At 46.5% G+C, this 20,913-nt stretch overlaps 1 protein-coding gene across 1 annotated transcript in view; it reads right to left on the reverse strand.

The window, feature by feature from the left end:
- Positions 1–7,808: 7,808 nt before the first annotated feature.
- The window catches only part of scn5lab (sodium channel, voltage gated, type V-like, alpha b), a 283,003-nt gene continuing 269,898 nt past the window's right edge, over positions 7,809–20,913 (reverse strand). The window contains exons 29-32 of the mRNA XM_056299257.1: positions 19,085–19,189; positions 17,988–18,258; positions 11,712–12,955; positions 7,809–7,868 (exon numbers count right to left, since the gene is read on the reverse strand). Of these exons, the coding sequence (XP_056155232.1) occupies positions 7,809–7,868; positions 11,712–12,955; positions 17,988–18,258; positions 19,085–19,189 (1,680 nt within the window). The remainder of the gene's footprint in view (positions 7,869–11,711; positions 12,956–17,987; positions 18,259–19,084; positions 19,190–20,913) is intronic.

The raw sequence follows: 20,913 nt of genomic DNA on the forward strand, positions 1-20,913 counted from the left end.
ATCTGACCTTCTCTTTCAGTCACCTCTTCTGAAGACCCTGTAACGTTCCTGCCTGGGTTTCTAAATCCGGATTTGAATACTGGTAAATCACTGAGCGGGGAAGGTCACTGAATTTCCCCCTCGCTGAAGGACCAACGGCACCCATTCAGAAAGGTGCAGTCCTCATGTAATTTGAATTAAATTTGAAAACGACACGGCTGTCAATGTGAAAATACGTTTTTCTGTTAAGGGATGTGTTTTTTTTTTAAAGCTTTGATGTTAATTGTACGGAGCCCCTAAAGGTGATATTTTGTGGGGACAAGTAAATGATCTTGTGTGTACACTTTGGTAAAACGGGTGAGCAGCAGAAAGGTACCTACAACCAGCTCGCCCAGCAAACACACAGCAAACTGACTGCCCAGATAAAGCCATGAGCGCTGCCATGTTTCAGACATACCTGAGAGTTCAACACTCTTCAAAGCTGTAACGCCGCTTCCCCCGCTCTGCTAGCACGGGCCTGTCACGCCTCTTCTATGCAGATGATAACTCCTTCTCACAAGACAATTCATTTGTGCACAGAAGATTAAATAAAAAACATCACCTTTCAGGGGGCTTCATATAATTATCAATCAATCAACCAATCAAGTTGAATTATGTTGGTTCGCTGATGGCAGATGTTTCCTGAACGTGTTCTTTTTGATACCGACTCTTGAGAGAAGGTGGCTCTTCAGTTACAGGGTCTTCCTCTGCTGGACTGGCTGTAGTGACACACTACGGTCTACAGGTACAGTCCATGAAACCTCTTATCTCCAATTCTTTCGTTTTGTTTTTCAGTGCCTGAAAAACGTCATTGTCGCTCTTATTGGGAAAATGCCTGACTGCTTCCAAGGCCGACATCGCACGTTGCTCGTGTATCAGAACTTATCGAACAGAATCGGAGACAGGCGTAGAAAACAAGAGAATTCACAAGAGACCCGTCTTCCTCAGGGCGTTTTGGTAGGAACCAGGCAGTCTACCACACTCATCAGCAGCCGTCAAAGCGACCTGTGGATCAGTGCATGAGGAGGTGGAGGTGTTGGGCAGGGGTACCGTCTCATACTGTCAAAACCAGACTGGGTTTAGGCTGGCCGTCCATTTCTACCAAGTTAAACCTGGACATCATCCCTTCTGGTGGCCAACAGCAGGTCACAGCTCACCAGCTTACGGCTGCACAAGGCCGTAGATCCTGTGCACGGGAGGCCTTCGTGCCCATGGTGGGATGAAAAACAAGTGCCAACGTGGCTCTGGCATGTGTCCGATGGGGGGACTGTCAGTCTAATGAGGTCTTCGATGTACTGTAAGACCTGCAAGACCTGTAAGCAGACATTAACTGGACAACCTGCTGATGTCCACACCACCCCAGCCAGATGAAAATAATTCTTCAAACTTTTCCTCTACCTGAGAAACGTTTCTTTTGTTTCCTGGAGATAAGAGGTTTCTGCAGAACCCTGGACCGATGACAGACTTGTGTTTTTGTGCCAGCCCGGCCTCAGAAAACCGGTTCCCCCACCGCTGCGAGTCGGAGCGCAGTGTAAACGGAGCGACGGCGGTTTGAGCAGCAGGAGGATGCCTGGACAACCAAATGCATGACGACAGAAAAAGATATACTCATCATCATCATTATTATCTTCATAAATAAGTTAACGGCATCACTCACTGCCGTAGACAACGGTTGTATTGCATTTATCACACAGTTAATAGTAACAATAGTAATCATCATGAACAATGAAACCAGGGTTCTGTCACGTGACATGGTGTCTGTCTGTCTGTCTGTAGACAAAGCAGCTTTTGGTATAAATGTGAAAAAGAAAAAGGAAAGAAGGAGTAGAGATTTTGAATCAACACTGGTTTGTTATAGAGATCCCCCCCACCCCCCGACCCCAAACACCTTGTAGGCTTTCCCAACACCCCCCACCAAGCAGCACCGCAAGCAGTCTTCCAGACATTCCCACCACGGCTCTACCCTCTCTCCCGAATACCATATTCTGGATTTCTCTTCATCCTACACAACGGCAGTGTGCCTTTTCCTTTTCTGGATCCCCCCCCTTTCTCCCCAACTGTACCCCGCCAATTACCCCACTCTTCTGGGCCGTCCTGGTCTCTGCTCCGCCCCCTCTGCTGATCCGGGGAGGGCTGCAGACTACCACATGTCTCCTCCGATACATGCGGAGTCACCAGCCGCTTCTTTTCACCTGACAGTGAGGAGTTTCACCAGGAGGACGTAGCACGTGGGAGGATCACGCTATTCCCCCCAGCCCCCCCCCCCCGAACAGGTGACCCGACCAACCAGAGGAGGCGCTAGTGCAGCGACCAGGACACATACCCACATCCGGCTTCCCACCGCAGACACGGCTAATGGTGTCTGTAGGGACGCCCGACCAAGCCGGAGGTAACACGGGGATTCGAACTGGCGATCCTCGTGTTGGTAGGCAACGGAATAGACCGCCACACTACCCGGATGCCCAGTGTGTCTCTTTCTGATCAGAGAACCGGGCCGCACCACAACTAGAACAAGCTGATGATGATGCAAAGTCAAACCTAGACATCGATTTAGCAACCGGTTCACAGGCCTCTAAAGCCTTTTAATGTCCTTTAATGTCATCAATATGAGCAGACACGACACATGGCACGTTTATTACATAGTTTAACCTGTTAACTTATTTTTTAGCAGTATTTTACCGATAACCACGGTGGGAATGTTGTGTCAAAATTAACCAATTGTAAATATTCTTATTAACACTTAATGGGATTAGCTGAGGTTCAATCACTTTTTATTCATTTCAATTTAGTCTTGGTTAGCTGGGTTTGAATTACGGGGGAGCTAACGGGAGCTTGGCTCCCCTGAAAAAGGACATCGGCTCCCCTGAAAACCTACTTTGTGAAATTCAGGGGGACCTCTGAAACATTGTCCATTTTTGTGTCACAGGTTATAGATTTTTATTTTTCTGTACATTAAGGATCCTGCAATAAATAATAACTGGAAAATATGTCTTTGAGAGGAGGGGTGGTATTGTATGAGGAAGTCAGGAGTTGCAGAGAAGTATGTAGGAGTGGTGCAGGATATGTATGAGGGAAGTGTGACAGTGGTGAGGTGTGCGGTAGGAGTGACGGCTGGGTTCAAGGTGGAGGTGGGATTACATCAAGGATCGGCTCTGAGCCCTTTCTTGTTTGCAATGGTGATGGACAGGTTGACGGACAAGATCAGGCAGGAGTCTCCATGGACTATGATGTTCACGGATGACATTGTGATCTGTAGGGAGAGTAGGGAGCAGGTTGAGGAGAGCCTGGAGAGGTGGAGGTATGCACTGGAGAGAAGAGGGATGAAAGTCAGTAGGAGCAAGACGGAATACCTATGTGTGAACGAGAGGGAGGACAGAAGAATGGTCAGGATGCAAGGAGTAGAGATGAAGGTGTATGAGTTTCAATACTTGGGGTCAACTGTCCAAAGTAACGAGGAGTGCAGAAGAGAGGTGAAGAAGGGAGTGCAGGCAGGGTGGAGAAGAGTGTCAGGAGTGATGTGTGACAGAAGGGTACCAGCAAGAGTTAAAGGGAAGGTTTACAAGATGGTTGTGAGACCAGCTATGCTGTATGGTTTGGAGACAGTGGCACTGATGAAAAGACAGGAGGTGGAGCTGGAGGTGCAGAGTTGAAGATGATAAGATTTTCATTGGGAGTGATGAAGAAGGACAGGATTAGGAACCAGTATATTAGAGGGACAGCTCAGGTTGGACGGTGTGGAGACAAAGCAAGAGAGACAAGATGGAGATGGTTTGAACATGTGTGGAGGAGAGATGCTGGGTATATTGGGAGAAGGATGCTGAATATGGAGCTGCCAGGGAAGAGGAGAAGAGGAAGGCCAAAGAGGAGGTTTATGGATGTGGTGAGGGAGGACATGCAGGTGGCTGGTGTGACAGAGGAAGATGCAGAGGACAGGAAGAGATGGAAACGGATGATCCGCTGTGGCGCCCCCTAACGGGAGCAGCCAAAAGTGGCAGTAGTAGTAGATGCAAATGTTGTGTTTATTCGCTCATTACATTCCAGTTTCTGAACATCTGCCTCCACTATAATAGACATCATGCCGCGTCTACTCCTGCTGTGGCAGCGCACTCAAGTCACTACGTTCAACTTCTTCTAATCACCGAGTTAGCTAGCTAACAAGTTTCCCTGTGGTTGTTTCTGATTTAAGGTAAGAATCAGGGAATAACTTGATTGAGCTGTGTGTTTGTGAGGACTGGCCCTCGTCTTTACTTTAACACCAGCTTAAACGAAGAGTTAAACGGCATCAGTCATTTCCTCCACCCCAGATTCATCTGCTGACTTGTGATGGAGGATTTTATTTGCTAGCTAGCAACCAGGAACCTCTTTAATACTGTTTTCATTCCATGTTTTGGTTCACACTCCAAATAGCAGTCCAAGTACTTTTACATTTAAACAGCTGCATTAACAAATCCCTAGCAATGTTAGCTTAGCATAAGCCGTATTGGCCCTGGCATCTACCAGCTAACGAAGAATAAACTGAAATGGAAAATAGTGACTGAACCTCTTTAAGAACTGTATGACCAATAAACAGCTAATCCTATAAGTATCAATGAGAGTATTTACAAATGGTTAATTCTGACACAACATCCCCACCAGCTTCATTAAACAGAGGCATTAAATATCCGTCAGTAGGACTGTAATATGTGAGTATGGACTTGGTCTCTAGTCTGTATTGTCAAGGTGTCGGTCTGGTGTTGGATTTCAGTGTTTTGACTCAGACCTAAACAGTGAGGACGCCTAAAAATTTTTCAACACCAGTCAAATACAAGAGTTAAATTTACCTTTTTTTTATTTTTGAAATGAAAATTGAACTTCCCCAAAGAGATCAATAAAATACAATCTGATTTGTTGCCTTTTAATAATTATTAATTGATGTCTTGGAAACATTGGAAAATGAAACATTCCTTCCTCGATGAAGGAAAATAAGTATGACTGTCGAGTGACATTATTACATCTAGGATGATGGCAGACCGCTACAGTAACAGTTGAGTTTAACTGGATTTGTGTGGCTCTGGTGCCGGTCTTGCGTTGGACTTGACACCTTAAAGCCTCGGTCTGGACCGGGCCGGTCTAAACACCACGGTTCTCTGTTACTCAGTTTATTTGTGGTTTATCCGTCATTACGTCATCATCAGAGGTTCAGATGTTGCTTCTCGTTCTGTGAGACTCGGCGGGGTGGGATGGACCGCGGGGGTGGTGGGATGGACCACCGGGGGGGGGGGGGTGATGGACCACCGGGGCGGGGGGGTTGAACGTGACCCTCAGTCAATATCAAAAGCCATGGGAGTCAATCAGCTAAACCAGTCAACCAATCAAAGAATCAGCCAGTCAAGGTGACAATCAATCAATGAATCAATCAAACAATGGAAAAGCCTGTCCCGTGTGTGTGTGTGTGTGTGTGTGGGGGGTGGGGTGAATATAGCAGGCACACTCTGGGTCTATTGCTACTGAAAACAGCCCTTCAACACAACTGCAGCCTGGAGTTCAGCAGTGTCTTAAGAATTACCTAGTTTAACGTTTTGTGTTCTTCTACTTTCAATAGAACCTAGTAGAAATAGAGTCCAGATGGTGCCAGTAAAATTATTCTTTTTTCTTTTTTAAAGTCTATTAAAGCGTTAATAAAGTTACCCTTGGGTGACCACAACAACAGAGAGGGAGAGAGAGAGACAGGGAGAGAGAGAGGGGGAAAGAGAGAGAGGGAGAGAGGGCGAGAGAGAAGAGAGAGGGAGAGCAGAGGGGGCGAGAGAGAGGGAGAGAGGTTGTTTGAAATATTGAGATTGAAGCAGACTGAACAAGCGCTGTATAAACACTTTGACACTTCATCTTATTAAAAGGACTTAATAACACTTTACAATGGTCCTGATTCCAGCGTGTGTGTGTTGCCCTGTACAGGTGTGTGTTGCCCTGTACAGGTGTGTTGCGTGTGTTTGCCCTGTACAGGTATGTGTTGCCCTGTACAGGTGTGTGGTGACATGTACAGGTATGTGTTGCCCTGTACAGGTGTGTACAGGTATGTGTTGCCCTGTACAGGTATGTTGCCCTGTACAGGTGTGTACAGGTGTGTGTTGCCCTGTACAGGTGTGTGTTGCCCTGTACAGGTGTGTGTTGCCCTGTACAGGTGTGTTGCCCTGTACAGGTGTGTGGTGACCTGTACAGGTGTGTGTTGCCCTGGACAGGTGTGTTGTCACACAGTGGTAGGTACCGTCTCAGCCTCCATGTCTACCACCGGCTGTGTTCTGACCACAACTCGACCACGAGTCTTGTCTCAGCGCGGCGCCTCGTGACAACCCTCACACGTGTCCAGGGGGGTGCGCTGGAATAAGGCCTTTGGAAAGCGTTCGCTTCAGACTCACTTACAGGGTGGATCGATATCGGCAAACCGTTATTGCTAACCGCGGTTTGTTTCCTTTGTGCAAAATCGATAAAGAGCCGCTCGGCACTGACTGCTCCTCTGTGACGCAGTTACAAGGTGCAAAACATTGACAAAATGACAAAAAAAACCCCAAAAAACATCAATAAATAAATGCATTAAGAAAAAACAACACGAACAAAAAAATACATAAAACATTTGTTTGATATGAAGAGTTTCCCTCCAAACTGAGAAAATCCTCCGCTGGAACAAAGCCAGAATTATTTCAAAACCGACGACGGGAAACTGGAATTTTTCTTTTATGCTAATTAAGCCCCCCAGTTTATGAAATTGTGACATATTTTACCAACTAAATCATATATATTTGAATATATGGGTAAATATAGATATCTCATGTATTTATAAATGTACATCAGCTTTGGGTGAACACAACATGAGAAAAAGGGTGAACCTCCATTTTGAAATTCCCTCTTTTTCCGGTCGTTCACCGGAGCTGATGACGCGTCAGATCTCATTTTCATGACGTGGTATTTCCGCAGATACGCCTCCATTCCCCCGCAGAGTAAGAAGAATAAAATGCTGCAGATGATGGTTGGCTGGTTACCTATCAGAGGCGCTGTTTGAGAAGTTTAATTTACCGTCCACCACATGTTTGTCTGACCTCACAACCCCTTCACACACGTGTGTGTGTGTGTGTGTGTGGAAGTGAAGAAGAGCTTTCAGCATCTTCTCACCAGCATCCTGGAAAAACTCCAGCTGGCATCGCCTCCCCGGGTATTTCCGGTGGGGGTGTGTGTGTGTGTGTGGGGGGGGGGTAACTGAAGATGTAAACTGAGAGACAGTGTGGAAAAGCAGCTCTCATGTCCCCTGATGGGCGGTAAAGAAATCACATCCGAGTTCATCTCACCGACCAAAACCATGACCGGAAATGTTTGTTAGAAACTCGACAACCAGGTTTTGCTGAGCGGCCATCTTCACCTCCTTCTAGTTTCACCGGAAGTGCCAACAAACACACAACTACACACTATTTTGTCCTTCCACCCCCCCCCCATCTGATGCGGAGGACCGCTCAGCCAAACCACATCAAGTCTTGTGTACTTGTGATTTGTGATCAACACTTGGAGTGTTTGGAACAAACGGTCTTTACCTGGCGTGACGGTGCAGGCCGGCTCTACTGTGACCTGCTGGGTATCGGGACGGGGCTACCTGGCAAACCAACTCACGGCAACACTCAGCACTGGTGAGAAGAAGACATTTAAAGGAGCATACCGGTGTTTCCCTCTGTTTTATAGAGCCGCTGAAAGCACGTACCACTCCAGAGACTGTTCAAACCAGCCTGGACTTCCGCTGCGTTCAGCCGCCACCACACCAAACACTCCTCTCAAGTCTGCAGATCATGACCTTTCATACCGAGCTGAAATGAAGGGGAACCAAAGGCTGTCTGGAAGGCAGAGATAAACGCACAAAAAATAGAAAACGCTTCAGTATGCTTTTCAAAAACGGTCAGGTCAGGTGTAATGTCACGTAAACACCATTTTTAAGAAACGGGATAAAGCCTATCCCAGCAGTCACTGGGCAGCGGGCGGGGAGACACCCTGGACGGGCCGCCGGGCCGCCATCACAGGGCCATGTCCATGATGAAAACAAAAACCTGCTGGGATAGGCTCCAGCATCCCCGCGAGCCTGAGAGCAGGATCAGCGGTCTGGATAATGGATGGATGGATGGATGGGATAAAACATGCGAAAACACCGGTATGGTCCTTTAACCCTGTGTTTTAAACATTTTCTTCATCCATCTGAAAGAAAAACTTTCTCCTGAAAGGAGCTGATCAGATTCCTTTTAGGATTCTTTTTTTTTGGACCCCCCCCCCTTTTCCCTCCTCAATTGTATCCGGCAAATTGCCCCACTCTTCCGAGCCGTCCCGGTTGCTGCTCCACCCCCTCTGCTGATCTGGGCAGGGCTGCAGACTACCACATGCCTCCTCCCATACATGTGGAGTCACCAGCCTCTTCTTTTCACCTGACAGTGAGGAGTTTCTCCAGGGGGACATAGCACATGGGAGGATCACGCTATTCCCCCCGGTCCCCCCCCGAACAGGCTCCCCGACCGACCAGAGGAGGCGCTAGTGCAGCGACCAGGACACATACCCACAACCGGCTTCCCACCCATAGACACAGCCAATTGTGTCTGTAGGGACGCCTGACCCAGAGGCAACATGGGGATTCGAACCAGCGATCCCCGTGTTGGTAGGCCACGGAATAGACTGCTATGCTACCCGGACACCCTTAGAGCAATTTGTTGAAAACATGTGTAACCATCTTGTCTGACCCGGGCAGAGGATTTTTTTTTGAGAGCAGGCTAACCAATGATTTACCCCCACACCCAAAAGCCCAAACACACCTCTATTATCCCCCTATTACCCCCATGTAGCATCCACCTGCCCTGTGCTCGGAGCTGCAGGCTGCTCTCCAGGTGTCTCTGCAATGAAGGCGCTCCTACATGATGGCTCAGATTTGGGCATTTCTGAGATGTTTGCTGTTTTAGACCGGAGGTTTTTCCAGGACGCTGAGGACAGATGACAGAAATGCTGGTGGAGGGTTTGGAGATAACGACGTGGGTTTGAATCCCAGCTCTGACAGGCCGGGCTGGTTGTCATACACCGGGGGGGTTGGGGCACTTGGGGCTGGTTCACACCACTGGATTCTAACCTGGCATAGCTCCAAATTAATCTGTCCGAGACACCGAACAGCGTGTTGGACAGAAAGCGTGGTTGAGGACCCTCCAGTCAGTGTGAGTCCAGCCTGAAGCATACTGCATGGGCGGCTGATGACGGACAGTTGGTGATTTGTCAAGGAGGAGGACGCTGTATAAAAACAGCACAGCAAGTGATTTTATGGTTCCGGTGACTCTGACTTCTCTGTACAGACTCCACTCCCTGAGATTTGGACCGAAATATGACAAATAATGTTGTCACCACCTGCTGGTTTGTCCCCACCGCTAACTAAACAACTGTTTTAGTGACAAGTACAGAGAAAAGTCCACCAGAAACTGATTTTCTATTCCATCCAGACATACCGAGCTCATCTTAAGATACTTCTACTCCAGTCATCATCATCTTCATCATCATCATCATGCTCTGTAGTCAGCATACTGCACAATGATAAATGATTCTTCCATAAAAGTGGACTTGTTGCATAGAAATGCGCCTTGTCTTTGGGCACCGATTTGAACAGAATTTTCTCGTGTCAAAATTTCAACTGAATAAATTCATGTGTCAAATACATTTTAATGCATTTCGTTTGGAATAAAAATAATAAAATCACTTGTTGAGCTTGTCTTCATACTGTGTAGATACACACTCCTCACAGAAAGTTTTCTTTTTCTATGTTTAGATTTCATAAATTGTTTAACTGAAGTCATTTGAACACACTGATATTTTTGCCAGAAATTAAAAAGCCTCATTTAGACCCAGAAAAATGACTTTGGCTGGTTTGTAATGAACTTGTTTTTTTTGGGGGGGGGGGGGCTTTTTCTCCCCAACAATTGTACCTGTATCAGCCCTCTCTTCTGAACTGTCCCGGTTGCTGCTCCACCCCCTCTGCTGATCTGGGGAGGGCTGCAGACTACCACATGCCTCCTCCCCCCAGTCCCCCCCCGGACAGGTGCCTCGACCGACCAGAAGAGGCGCTAGTGCAGCGACCAGGACACACACCCACATCTGGCTTACCACCCGCAGACACGGCCAATTGTGTCTGTAGGGATGTCCGACCAAGCCGGAGGTAACACGGGGATTCAAACCGGCGACCTCCGTGTTGGTAGGCAACGGAATAGACCACCACGCCACCCGGACGCCCATAGACTCATTTTTTAAATCAACTTTCATCCCTAAATGAAAACTTTAATACAGAAACTAATGAAAGCACTGAACCTGCGGTTCCCCTCATCTGTGGAGTCCTAAGAGCGCCCCCGCTGGACGAGGATTAAGATGTTCCTCTATTCCCCCCCCGTCCTTTCTCTTTCCTCACTTTCCCATCATGTGAGAGAACACTAGCGGTGACTGGGTCGTTCCCAGTCCCTGAGGTTAGGGCAGCAAGAACACCAGTGTGGTCCAGACTCGTCCTTCCTGCTCGGTGAAGTCAGAACGCCATAAACATCAAATTTGGTCAAATCACCAACTGGTCAAACTGAAGCAAAGACGAAAACCACCAGGACAAATCACACGGTGAGCAGCGGTTTTGGAAATAATTGATGAAGTGTCAATTTGATGCCACCTGAGCGCCTCGACATTTATCGTCGGCCCTTTTGAGCAGTTGTGTTTCCCTGGTGAGGTTACACGACAGCATTTTTGAAATGAAAGGTGCAAAACCGCCAACAAAAACGGATGAAGTCGTTTTTTCGTTTCCAGTTTTCCTCGCTCCTCTCGTCTCCTCTTGTCTATTACAACGTGGTCGTTCAGCCACTTTCTCTGAGCTAGCGCCACTCCGAAGTCAAGAAACTGTGTTTTTAGTTTTTCTTAAACTTACTCTAAAAAATATAAAAAATAGTAATAATTGTACTGCTATAAAGACTGGTAACATCAACAAAGTTATACTTTTACTACGAAAAAGATTTTCTCTTAATCACTTTGTCAGTGTTTTCCCATTTCCCTCAGGTTCCAGTGTTCGCTTGTCCTCCGCTCTTCCAGCCAGGCGTAGGCGTAGTCTCTAAATATTGATCAGCAGAAGGAGGGGCTGAGCCCCCCCGGTCCAATAAATGATGGATACATCAGTGATATAGTTGTTCTGACCCTGTGTCCCCACCCAACTAAGGTTAAAGGTCGGTTGTTCTAAATCCTCGACTTGGGCCGACGCCAGAGACACCCGAGGCCTTTCTCCTCCTCCTCTTCTCCGTCTTCTAGTCTGACGAAGGCAGAGCTGAACTGAACAAAGACGAAGGCGGTTTAATCGTCTCTGCTTTTCCGTCTTTCCTCCATCCTTGTGAGAAACTCGTTCTGGCTCTCCACAGGGGACAGGAAGTAATATTTTCATAGTAATATTCCACTTTGCTCTTTCAACTGACTCTTCCAAACTTCCCCTGCAGCTCTCCTGCAGGTCCTCATTCAGAGCGCCCACCTCCCTTCATAGCTCCAGTCAGCTATGGTACATTCAATAAACAAAAAAATGAACAGATAAAACCCAAAACAAGGAGGTGATCCAGGAAACCCTTCTGCTTGTCTTTCTGTTACTGCTAAGGTAATGATTCGCTGTTTCTGTCTTCGCTATCCGGCGGCAATTGTTCACTTACTTCGCTGCCCGCAGAGATGATGGCGGCCACCTGCGTCTTTTCAGTGAGTGGGTGAAAGAGCTCAGAGGTGTCTCTGGTCACACTGTCGTAGGACGGCGGGGAGGATGTGGAGGAGATTGTCTCGGAGCGTTCCATACCCACCAAGCCAAAGCCGTAGTTCTCCCTCATCATGGAGGCAATAAGCCCCTCCTTCTCTGGTGCTTCCTCCCCTCCTCCATCGTCACCCTCCTTGCCCTGCTCTGTGTTGTGGCGCGGTGTGGTGATTTGACGGTACAGGTAGGAGGCTGCTTTCATCTGCCGTCTCACAAGGTGGCGACGGTAGCATCGCTGGATGACTGTGGCAGACACCTCTTCCTGTTTGCGGCGCAGGGTCGTGGTGATTGGCTCGTAGGAGATCTTGGACGGGTTGGCCATCATGAACTTCTCCTCCATCTGCTGCTTGAGGGCGTCCATCTCCCCCGACTCACCCAGGACACGCTTGGTGAAAGCAAAAAGGATGTCCAAGCAGTGGATCTTGTCCCCGCTGACCATCGGGAGGTCCATGGAGATAAGTTTGATCTTGTTGGGCTTGGCGATGCGCAGAGGCTCTGACAGCGTGTCTGCAAAATCGGACAGCTTGCCGTACTCCATGAACTGCGTGGCCTCCGGGTCGAACTTCTCCCACACCTCGTAGAACATCTCAAAGTCGTCCTCGCTGAGCGGCTCCGTGCTCTCCTCTGTGGCCACGCTGAAGTTCTCCAGGATGATGGCGATGTACATGTTCACCACGATCAGGAAGGAGATGATGATGTAGGTGACAAAGAAGGTGATGCCCACCGAGGGGTTCCCGCAGTTGCCCCGGGCATTGGTGCCCGTGTGGGGGATGTTGGGGTTGCACTCCTCTGGGGAGTTGTTGAGGATGGGGCTGAGGAGGCTGTCCCAGCCGGCGGAGGTGGTGATCTGAAACAAACAGATCATGCTGTTCCCGAAGGTCTCAAAGTTGAACATGTCATCAATGCCTGCCTGCTTCTTCACATAGGCGAAGTTGGCCATGCCAAAGATGGCGTAGATGAACATGACCAGGAAGAGGAGCAGCCCGATGTTAAAGAGAGCAGGAAGTGACATCATGAGGGCGAACAGTAACGTCCGGATGCCCTTGGCCCCCCGGATGAGGCGCAGAACTCGGCCGATACGGGCCAGCCTGATCACACGGAATAATGTCGGAGAAACAAAGTACTTCTCGATGATGTCAGCAAGCACGATGCCTGGGAGGGTCAGAGAGAGAGAGGAGAAGAAAGGCATGTCTGTTAAAAAGGCAGGCTTTGTGTTACACTGTCAGTTTTGTCAAGTAAAATTCAGTCTTGTGAAAATGTAATATCATCACATGGAATCTAAAAACACCTTGTTTAATTAAATCAAGGAAATGAGAAAGCAACACTTAACTACGTCCTCAAAACCGAGTCCAAGATTACTGATGTCATGGATGAGAATGAAACTATAATTTGACTTCTGTGGAAAAAAGTCACCTTTAAATTCAATAGTCTGTTTATGTAAATATGTTCACTTTCATTTTAATGACAAGTTCACTTTTTTTTTTTTATTGTCTCCCTTTTTCTCCCCAATTGTATCCAGCCACCTGCCCCACTCTTCCGAGCCATCCCAGTCTCAGCTCCACCCCCTCTGCCGATCTGGGGAGGGCTGCAGACTACCACATGCCTCCTCCCATACATGTGGAGTCACCAGCTGCTTCCTTTCACCTGACAGTGAGGAGTTTCACCAGGGGGACGTAGCGTGTGGGAGGATCACGCTATTCCCCCCAGTTCCTCCCTCCCTGAACAGGTGCCCTGGCCGACCAGAGGAGGCGCTAGTGCAGTGACCAGGACACATACCCACATCCGGCTTCCCACCCACAGACACGGCCAACTGTGTCTGTGGGGTTTGAATCCCCGTGTTACCTCAAGCCGGAGGTAACACGGGGATTCAAAAGGTACAAGTTGATTTTGCGGAACATATAGATCATGGGACAAAAGTCACTTCCAGGACAAGAAGCATCTCGATCTGCATGGAGGACAACAGTAGATCAATCATGCATTGGACGAGATGCCGAGAGACTCCCCGGACAGCTGATCAGTCCATACCAGGACCAAAAACACACAATCATCCAAAATCATTTATATCTTTGGGCGACCCCCAGCTAACCCACCATAACCTCTTTGGCTGTGGAGGAAACCCACGCCAGCATGAGGGGAACAAGAAAACACACAGAAGGGTTGAGACTGAACCCAGGGCCGTCTTTCTGTAAAGGGACAGACCTACCCACAAAGCCTAGCATAGTTTCTCCATCGGTAGCTTGTTGAGATTGAAGGAGATATGATGAAGATGAAGGCGATGAGGTGGGACTTGTGTGTGTGCAGTTGGCGTATCTTGACAGATTGGACTACAATCTGATGATCCAATGTTTCCACGGTAACCATCTACACAAAACGGTTTTAATCACTTCATTCTCATCCATCTACGTATTAATCCATCCCATCAGCCATGTGTCCATCTTGTCCTTGTTACTGTGGAATGATAAACTGGAAGAAGAGACGACCTCCAATCCTCCCCCTCCTCCCCTGCTGTCTGTTTGTCTGAGTAATGGGTTAAATGGGGGTGGGGGAGGGGGGCTGGGGATGGACCACCATTGCATCATAGATGAACTTCAACCTGAAACCAGCACTCCTCAAATCCCTCCACCTTGTTCTGTCTATCGATCGTGCTGTCGTTTCCCTTCATTCTCTTGCTCTTTTACCTGTCTCCTCGCTCTGTCTTACTCATGCTTTGTGTTCCTCGATCCATCTTTACTCTTTTCTCTGTATGATCCCCCCTCCCCCTCCCCCCGGTGTGCAGACCAGCTCATGTAACAGTTCAGTCATGTTTCATTTGTCTACAGGGACCGCCCTCTGGCAACAGTGATTGCTCTGGTTACCTTCACCTCCCCCAGGCATCCCTGTCTGCACACACACACATTCCCATTAGTAGGGGAATCTGCTGGTATTTCCCTGTGAAGCTGTTCCTCTGACTGGTCCACACACACACATTCCCATTAGTAGGGGAATCTGCTGGTATTTCCCTGTGAAGCTGTTCCTCTGACTGGTCCACACACACACATTCCCATTAGTAGGGGAATCTGCTGGTATTTCCCTGTGAAGCTGTTCCTCTGACTGGTCCACACACACACATTCCCATTAGTAGGGGAATCTGCTGGTATTTCCCTGTGAAGCTGTTCCTCTGACTGGTCCACACACACACATTCCCATTAGTAGGGGAATCTGCTGGTATTTCCCTGTGAAGCTGTTCCTCTGACTGGTCCACACACACACACACACACACACACACACACACACACACACACACACACACACACACACACACACAGCGGCACCAGCAGCAAGAGGAGGATGAGGAGGTAGGATTTCAGTAGAAACTCTTCTCAGTTGTAAACCCCTTAAACAACACACATCAGTGTTGTGTGAGCTGTTAGATAAAGAACATGTAAATGTCAGCTGTGTGTTGATGATGTCACACTTGTTTCCTCACATTTCACTCAAAACACTGCAGTGAGAGGTATTATGATGTCATAAAGAACTACAAGATACATCATTCATACGCCCACACACACTGGACACGATGAGCCACGCTAATGCCTGTTCCCTCATGTGATGCTCATATGTTTATATGCTCACTGTCAGCAACACTTGTCACACTGTTGTGTGTGTGCGCGTGTGTGTATGGTTCTGTAGATCGTGTGTGTGTGTGTGTGTGTGTGTGTGTGTGTGTGTGTGTGTGTGTGTGTGTGTGTGTGCATGGTTCTGTAGATCATGTGTGTGTGTGTGTGTGTATGTGTGTGTGTTTTATATGACCATATAGGACCTTGAGAGTCAAGGCCAACAGAGCGGTCATTTCACTGACAGATAACAGATAGAGGTGACACACACACACACACACACACACACACACGCACACACACACACACACACATGAAAGACAACAGGTGAGGAATATGGGGCATGTTTAATTTTAACACAGATGACACCACCAATTGGATTTACTTCATTACTCTTAAGCCAGGAATAGAAAGGCACGATGTGAAGACCCTCACTCTCATGAGTGATTCAAGAGAAACAACGTTAACTTCACTCTGTAGAAAATTAACTTCACCCTGTAGAAGAACTTTAACTTCACCCTGTAGAAGAACAGTAACTTCACCCTGTAGAAGAACTTTAACTTCACCCTGTAGAAGAACAGTAACTTTACCCTGTAGAAGAACAGTAACTTCACCCTGTAGACGAACTTTAACTTCACCCTGTAGAAGAAAATTAACTTCACCCTGTAGAAGAACATTAACTTCACTCTGTAGAAGAACTTTAACTTCACCCTGTAGAAGAACTTTAACTTCACTCTGTAGAAAATGAACTTCACCCTGTAGAAGAACTTTAACTTCACTCTGTAGAAAATGAACTTCACCCTGTAGAAGAACTTTAACTTCACCCTGTAGAAGAACTTTAACTTCACCCTGTAGAAGAACATTAACTTCACCCTGTAGAAGAACTTTAACTTCACCCTGTAGAAGAACATTAACTTCACCCTGTAGAAGAACATTAACTTCACCCTGTAGAAGAACTTTAACTTCACCCTGTAGACGAACTTTAACTTCACCCTGTAGAAGAACATTAACTTCACCCTGTAGAAGAACATTAACTTCACCCTGTAGAAGAACTTTAACTTCACCCTGTAGAAGAACTTTAACTTCACCCTGTAGAAGAACTTTAACTTCACCCTGTAGAAGAACTTTAACTTCACCCTGTAGAAGAACATTAACTTCACCCTGTAGAAGAACATTAACTTCACTCTGTAGAAGAACTTTAACTTCACCCTGTAGAAGAACATTAACTTCACCCTGTAGAAGAACTTTAACTTCACCCTGTAGAAGAACTTTAACTTCACCCTGTAGAAGAAAATTAACTTCACCCTGTAGAAGAACAGTAACTTCACCCTGTAGACGAACTTTAACTTCACCCTGTAGAAGAAAATTAACTTCACCCTGTAGAAGAACATTAACTTCACCCTGTAGAAGAACTTTAACTTCACTCTGTAGAAGAACTTTAACTTCACCCTGTAGAAGAACATTAACTTCACCCTGTAGAAGAACTTTAACTTCACTCTGTAGAAGAAAATGAACTTCACCCTGTAGAAGAACTTTAACTTCACCCTGTAGAAGAAAATTAACTTCACCCTGTAGACGAACATTAACTTCACCCTGTAGAAGAACATTAACTTCACCCTGTAGAAGAACTTTAACTTCACCCTGTAGAAGAACTTTAACTTCACTCTGTAGAAGAACTTTAACTTCACCCTGTAGAAGAACTTTAACTTCACTCTGTAGAAGAACTTTAACTTCACCCTGTAGAAGAACTTTAACTTCACTCTGTAGAACTTTAACTTCACTCTATAGAAGATTAACTTCACTGTAGAAGAACAGTAACTTCACTATGTAGAAGAACATTAACTTCACTCTGCAGAAGTCACCATGTTTCCTCGTCACATCTTTATAATCAGTCTGGACAAGGTAGCACCTGTCACTCATAAATCTGCGGCAGACTTTATGTGTTAAGTCCTGAACAAGTTCTCAGCAATGACGAGTCATGTTTTACACTGCTGGTTTACAGGTTTGTGGTAAACCACTCCGATGTAGTGAAAATCCTCTTTGCCGCCGTGGAGGTAAAATCCTAGTTGTGGAACATCCTGCTGACAACACGGCCACTCACCAATAGCTTAAAACAAACGCATTCACTTATTTCTTGTTGAACGTTAGGGACTAGGTTATGAAGCAGAAATTAGCCGCTATGCTAACTCTGAATGTTTACTGGGCTTGCTACTAATTCAGCATGTTGATATGGTTACAGAGCAACTAATGGCCTGCGTATGAATGTAGAACAGTGACTAAACTACAGTTTTAATAGACACCCTTCAGCCACTCTGAAACCAGCAGAGATGGTGAAACCTTGTCTACAAAGTAAAAGTCCTCACCATGCATTTGCTCCACCCATGTACTACACTAGCTGATTCTAATCAACACCAGTCTTCAGTAAGGTAGTGGAAACTACTTATTGAAATCTGCTGATTTAGTACATAGGTAGATCAAATGCACGGTTAGGACTTTTACTTTCTGGACATGGTTTTGCCACCTTTGGAAACCAGTATTCTCCATGATATAATGTAATGTTATTCATCCAACTTGTGTCGATTTTCACTCACCGACGATGGAGAGTATGACCACCACGAAGTCAAAGATGTTCCAGCCCACAGTGAAGAAATAGCAGCGCAGTGCCACGATCTTGATGATGCATTCGGTGGAGAAGATGACGATGAAGGCCAGGTTGATCTTGTTGAGGATGTTCTCCATCTGCGGCGACTGCTCGTCCGTCTCCACCATCATGGTGATCATGTTGAAGAGGATCAGCATCATTATGATGATGTCAAACACCTGCTTGCCCACCAAGTCGAAGAAGAAGCCTTGCAGTGGGTTCTGGGGAGAGAGGAGAGAGGAGAGAAGATTAAAGGGACACCGATAATTGACTGTTTGGGAAATAGTGATTGACACAACAAGGAGCCAATCAGTATTCAGCAGTCATCTCTGCTTCCTCTGGTATCAGACACCATAATAAAGCCAACAGGAAGCAGCTCTGATGCAGCACATGATAGCTAACACTACATTAACGCCAAGGCACACGTAACTAAAAGAAAGGGAAAAGGTGAAAAGGTGATGTTTCCGAAACTGTAAAACAGATTTCCTGTTATCCTGAGTGACTGAAGGACAAAGTATTTTCATTTCCTCCAACCCAAACTCAACCCCCAGAAGTGTACTCTGCAGAAGAAAACACCTTCAAATTAAAGGTCTCCAAAAATGAAAAATGTATTTCCCTTTGTGCTACTTCTTTTTATCTGCACTTCATTTACATCTATTTAACATTATAGTCTGGAAATTCACACAAAAATATCTCATTTTATTTTTGCATTTATAACAATGCTTTTTGTCTTCCAGACAAATATGACAATTTTTACTTGATATCATCATGCACTTGCAGGTGTACCCTAACATCCTGCACTTGCTGGTGTACTCTAACAAAACTGTCCAATGAATGAAAGAGAGGGAGGTTGAGAGAAGACGAGTGATCTTCGACCACCAAACTGAAACCAGCCAACAGCGTATCGATGTCCACATTAAAGTTATAGGAGTGGAGTTAATCTTTAAAGTTTCGTTCGTCATTGCGGTGTTACATGAGGCAGCAGTGCTAACCTCTTAGCCATTACCATTTATCCATACAGGTTTTGGTGGAATTGTGTATTCTCACCAGCGGTCTGGGGATGGGTTTCTGTGGTTTCTTGGAGCCCAGTTTTTTCATGGCGTTGTAATATTTTTTCTGTTCCTCCGTCATAAAGATGTCCTGTCCTCCTAAGTACAAACAGGACAAGATTCTGTTATTTTCACCACAGACCACAGCAGCTTACAGACGGTTTTTTTTTTGTCGCAAAGTGCCGTTTGTATATTTAAGGGAAAAATGGGCACAACCTGAACTTCTTGAAAATAACAGACAATTGTAAACACTAAAACACAACCAACAAAGATTTATGAGAGCAGTTTTGCAAAATTATTTTTCAAATAAAACTGTCCCGTGGCGATATACGATATACTGTCATATATATATATACTATATATATATCCCAGAGGCCAATGTGAGCCATGACGGGAAAGCAAGGAGGTCAGCTATAGCCAAATACCTCCAGAAAGTAAGGCAGGTCCTAAGGAGCAAGATCAATGGTAGGAATAAGATCCAAGCCATCAAAATGTTCGCCCTACCAGTCATCAGATACCCAGTTGGGATAATAAGCTGGCCACAGAAGGAAATAGAGGCCACAGATGTCAAGGCATGAAAATTCCTCACAATGCATGGAGGATTTCACCTGAAATCCAGCACTGAAACTGTCCGAGCAGCAAAAAGAGGGGGAAGGATGAGTGTCAGAGCCACTATGCAGGATGAAACAAGGCACATCCAAGAGTACATCAGGAAGTTGGCCCCCCCAGTACAAATTGCTCAGTGAGCACCTAGGCAGCAGAGGATAGAGACTGATGAGGAAGAAGAAGAAGAGACGACATCGTGGAAGAACAAGCCCCTCCAGTGGCTGTCATCAAGAAATCCTACCAGTGGCTAGAAAAGGCTGGGCTGAAGGACAAAACAGAGGCTCTGATCATGGCAGCACAAGAGAAGACACTCAACACCAGATCAATAGAGGCAGGGGTCTGCCACAGCATAGAGGATCCAAGGTGCAGGCTCTGCAAAGATGCCCCTGAGACAGTCCAGCACATAGTAACAGGGTGTTAAGGCTGGGACAGCATACACTGAGAGGCATAACCAAGTGGCTGGGATAGTGTAGAGGAAAATCTCTGCCTAATATGGACTGGAAGTGCCCAAGACCAGATGGGAAATAACACCAAAGGTGGTTGAGAACAATAGAGCTAAGGTCCTGTGGGACTTCAAGTTCCAGATGGACAAGCAGGTGCTGGCCAACCAACCAGACATTGTGGTCGTTGACAAGAGAAGAGAGCAGTAGTGATAGATGTGGCAATCCCTGCTGACAGCAACATCAGAAAGAAAGAGCATGAAAAGATAGAAAAGTACCAAGGGCTGAAGGAATAACTGGAATGGATTTGGATGATGAAGTCTAAAGTGATCACAGAAAGTTGAATCAGTTCATCTGAACACAATGTTTATTGAGAGAAACGCTTCATCACTCATCTACGTGACCTCTTCAGTCTCAAACGACTGCAGGTATCCCCTTATAAAGGGTGGGGATACCTGTGATTTCCTTACCTGGATTATTGAGCATGTATAAAGACAAAGTCTAAAGTGGTCCCTGTGGTAATAGGAACACTAGGGGCTGTGACTGGGAGAGTGACTTCACTAGGTTCCAGGAGCTCGACACACAACCTAAAATATCACTCACTCACTCACACACACACACGCGCACACACACACACACTCTGTGGGGTGGTGGTGTGTGTGTTTTCCTCAAACTCAGGTCCTCTACCAGAGGCCTGGGAGTTTGAGGGTTCTGTGCAGTATTTTAGCTTTTCCTAGGACCCTACACTTCTGGACAGAGACTTCAGATGTTGGAATCTGAT

The sequence above is a fragment of the Lampris incognitus genome, chromosome 19 (genome assembly GCF_029633865.1).
Source record: "Lampris incognitus isolate fLamInc1 chromosome 19, fLamInc1.hap2, whole genome shotgun sequence".
NCBI lineage: Eukaryota > Metazoa > Chordata > Actinopteri > Lampriformes > Lampridae > Lampris > Lampris incognitus.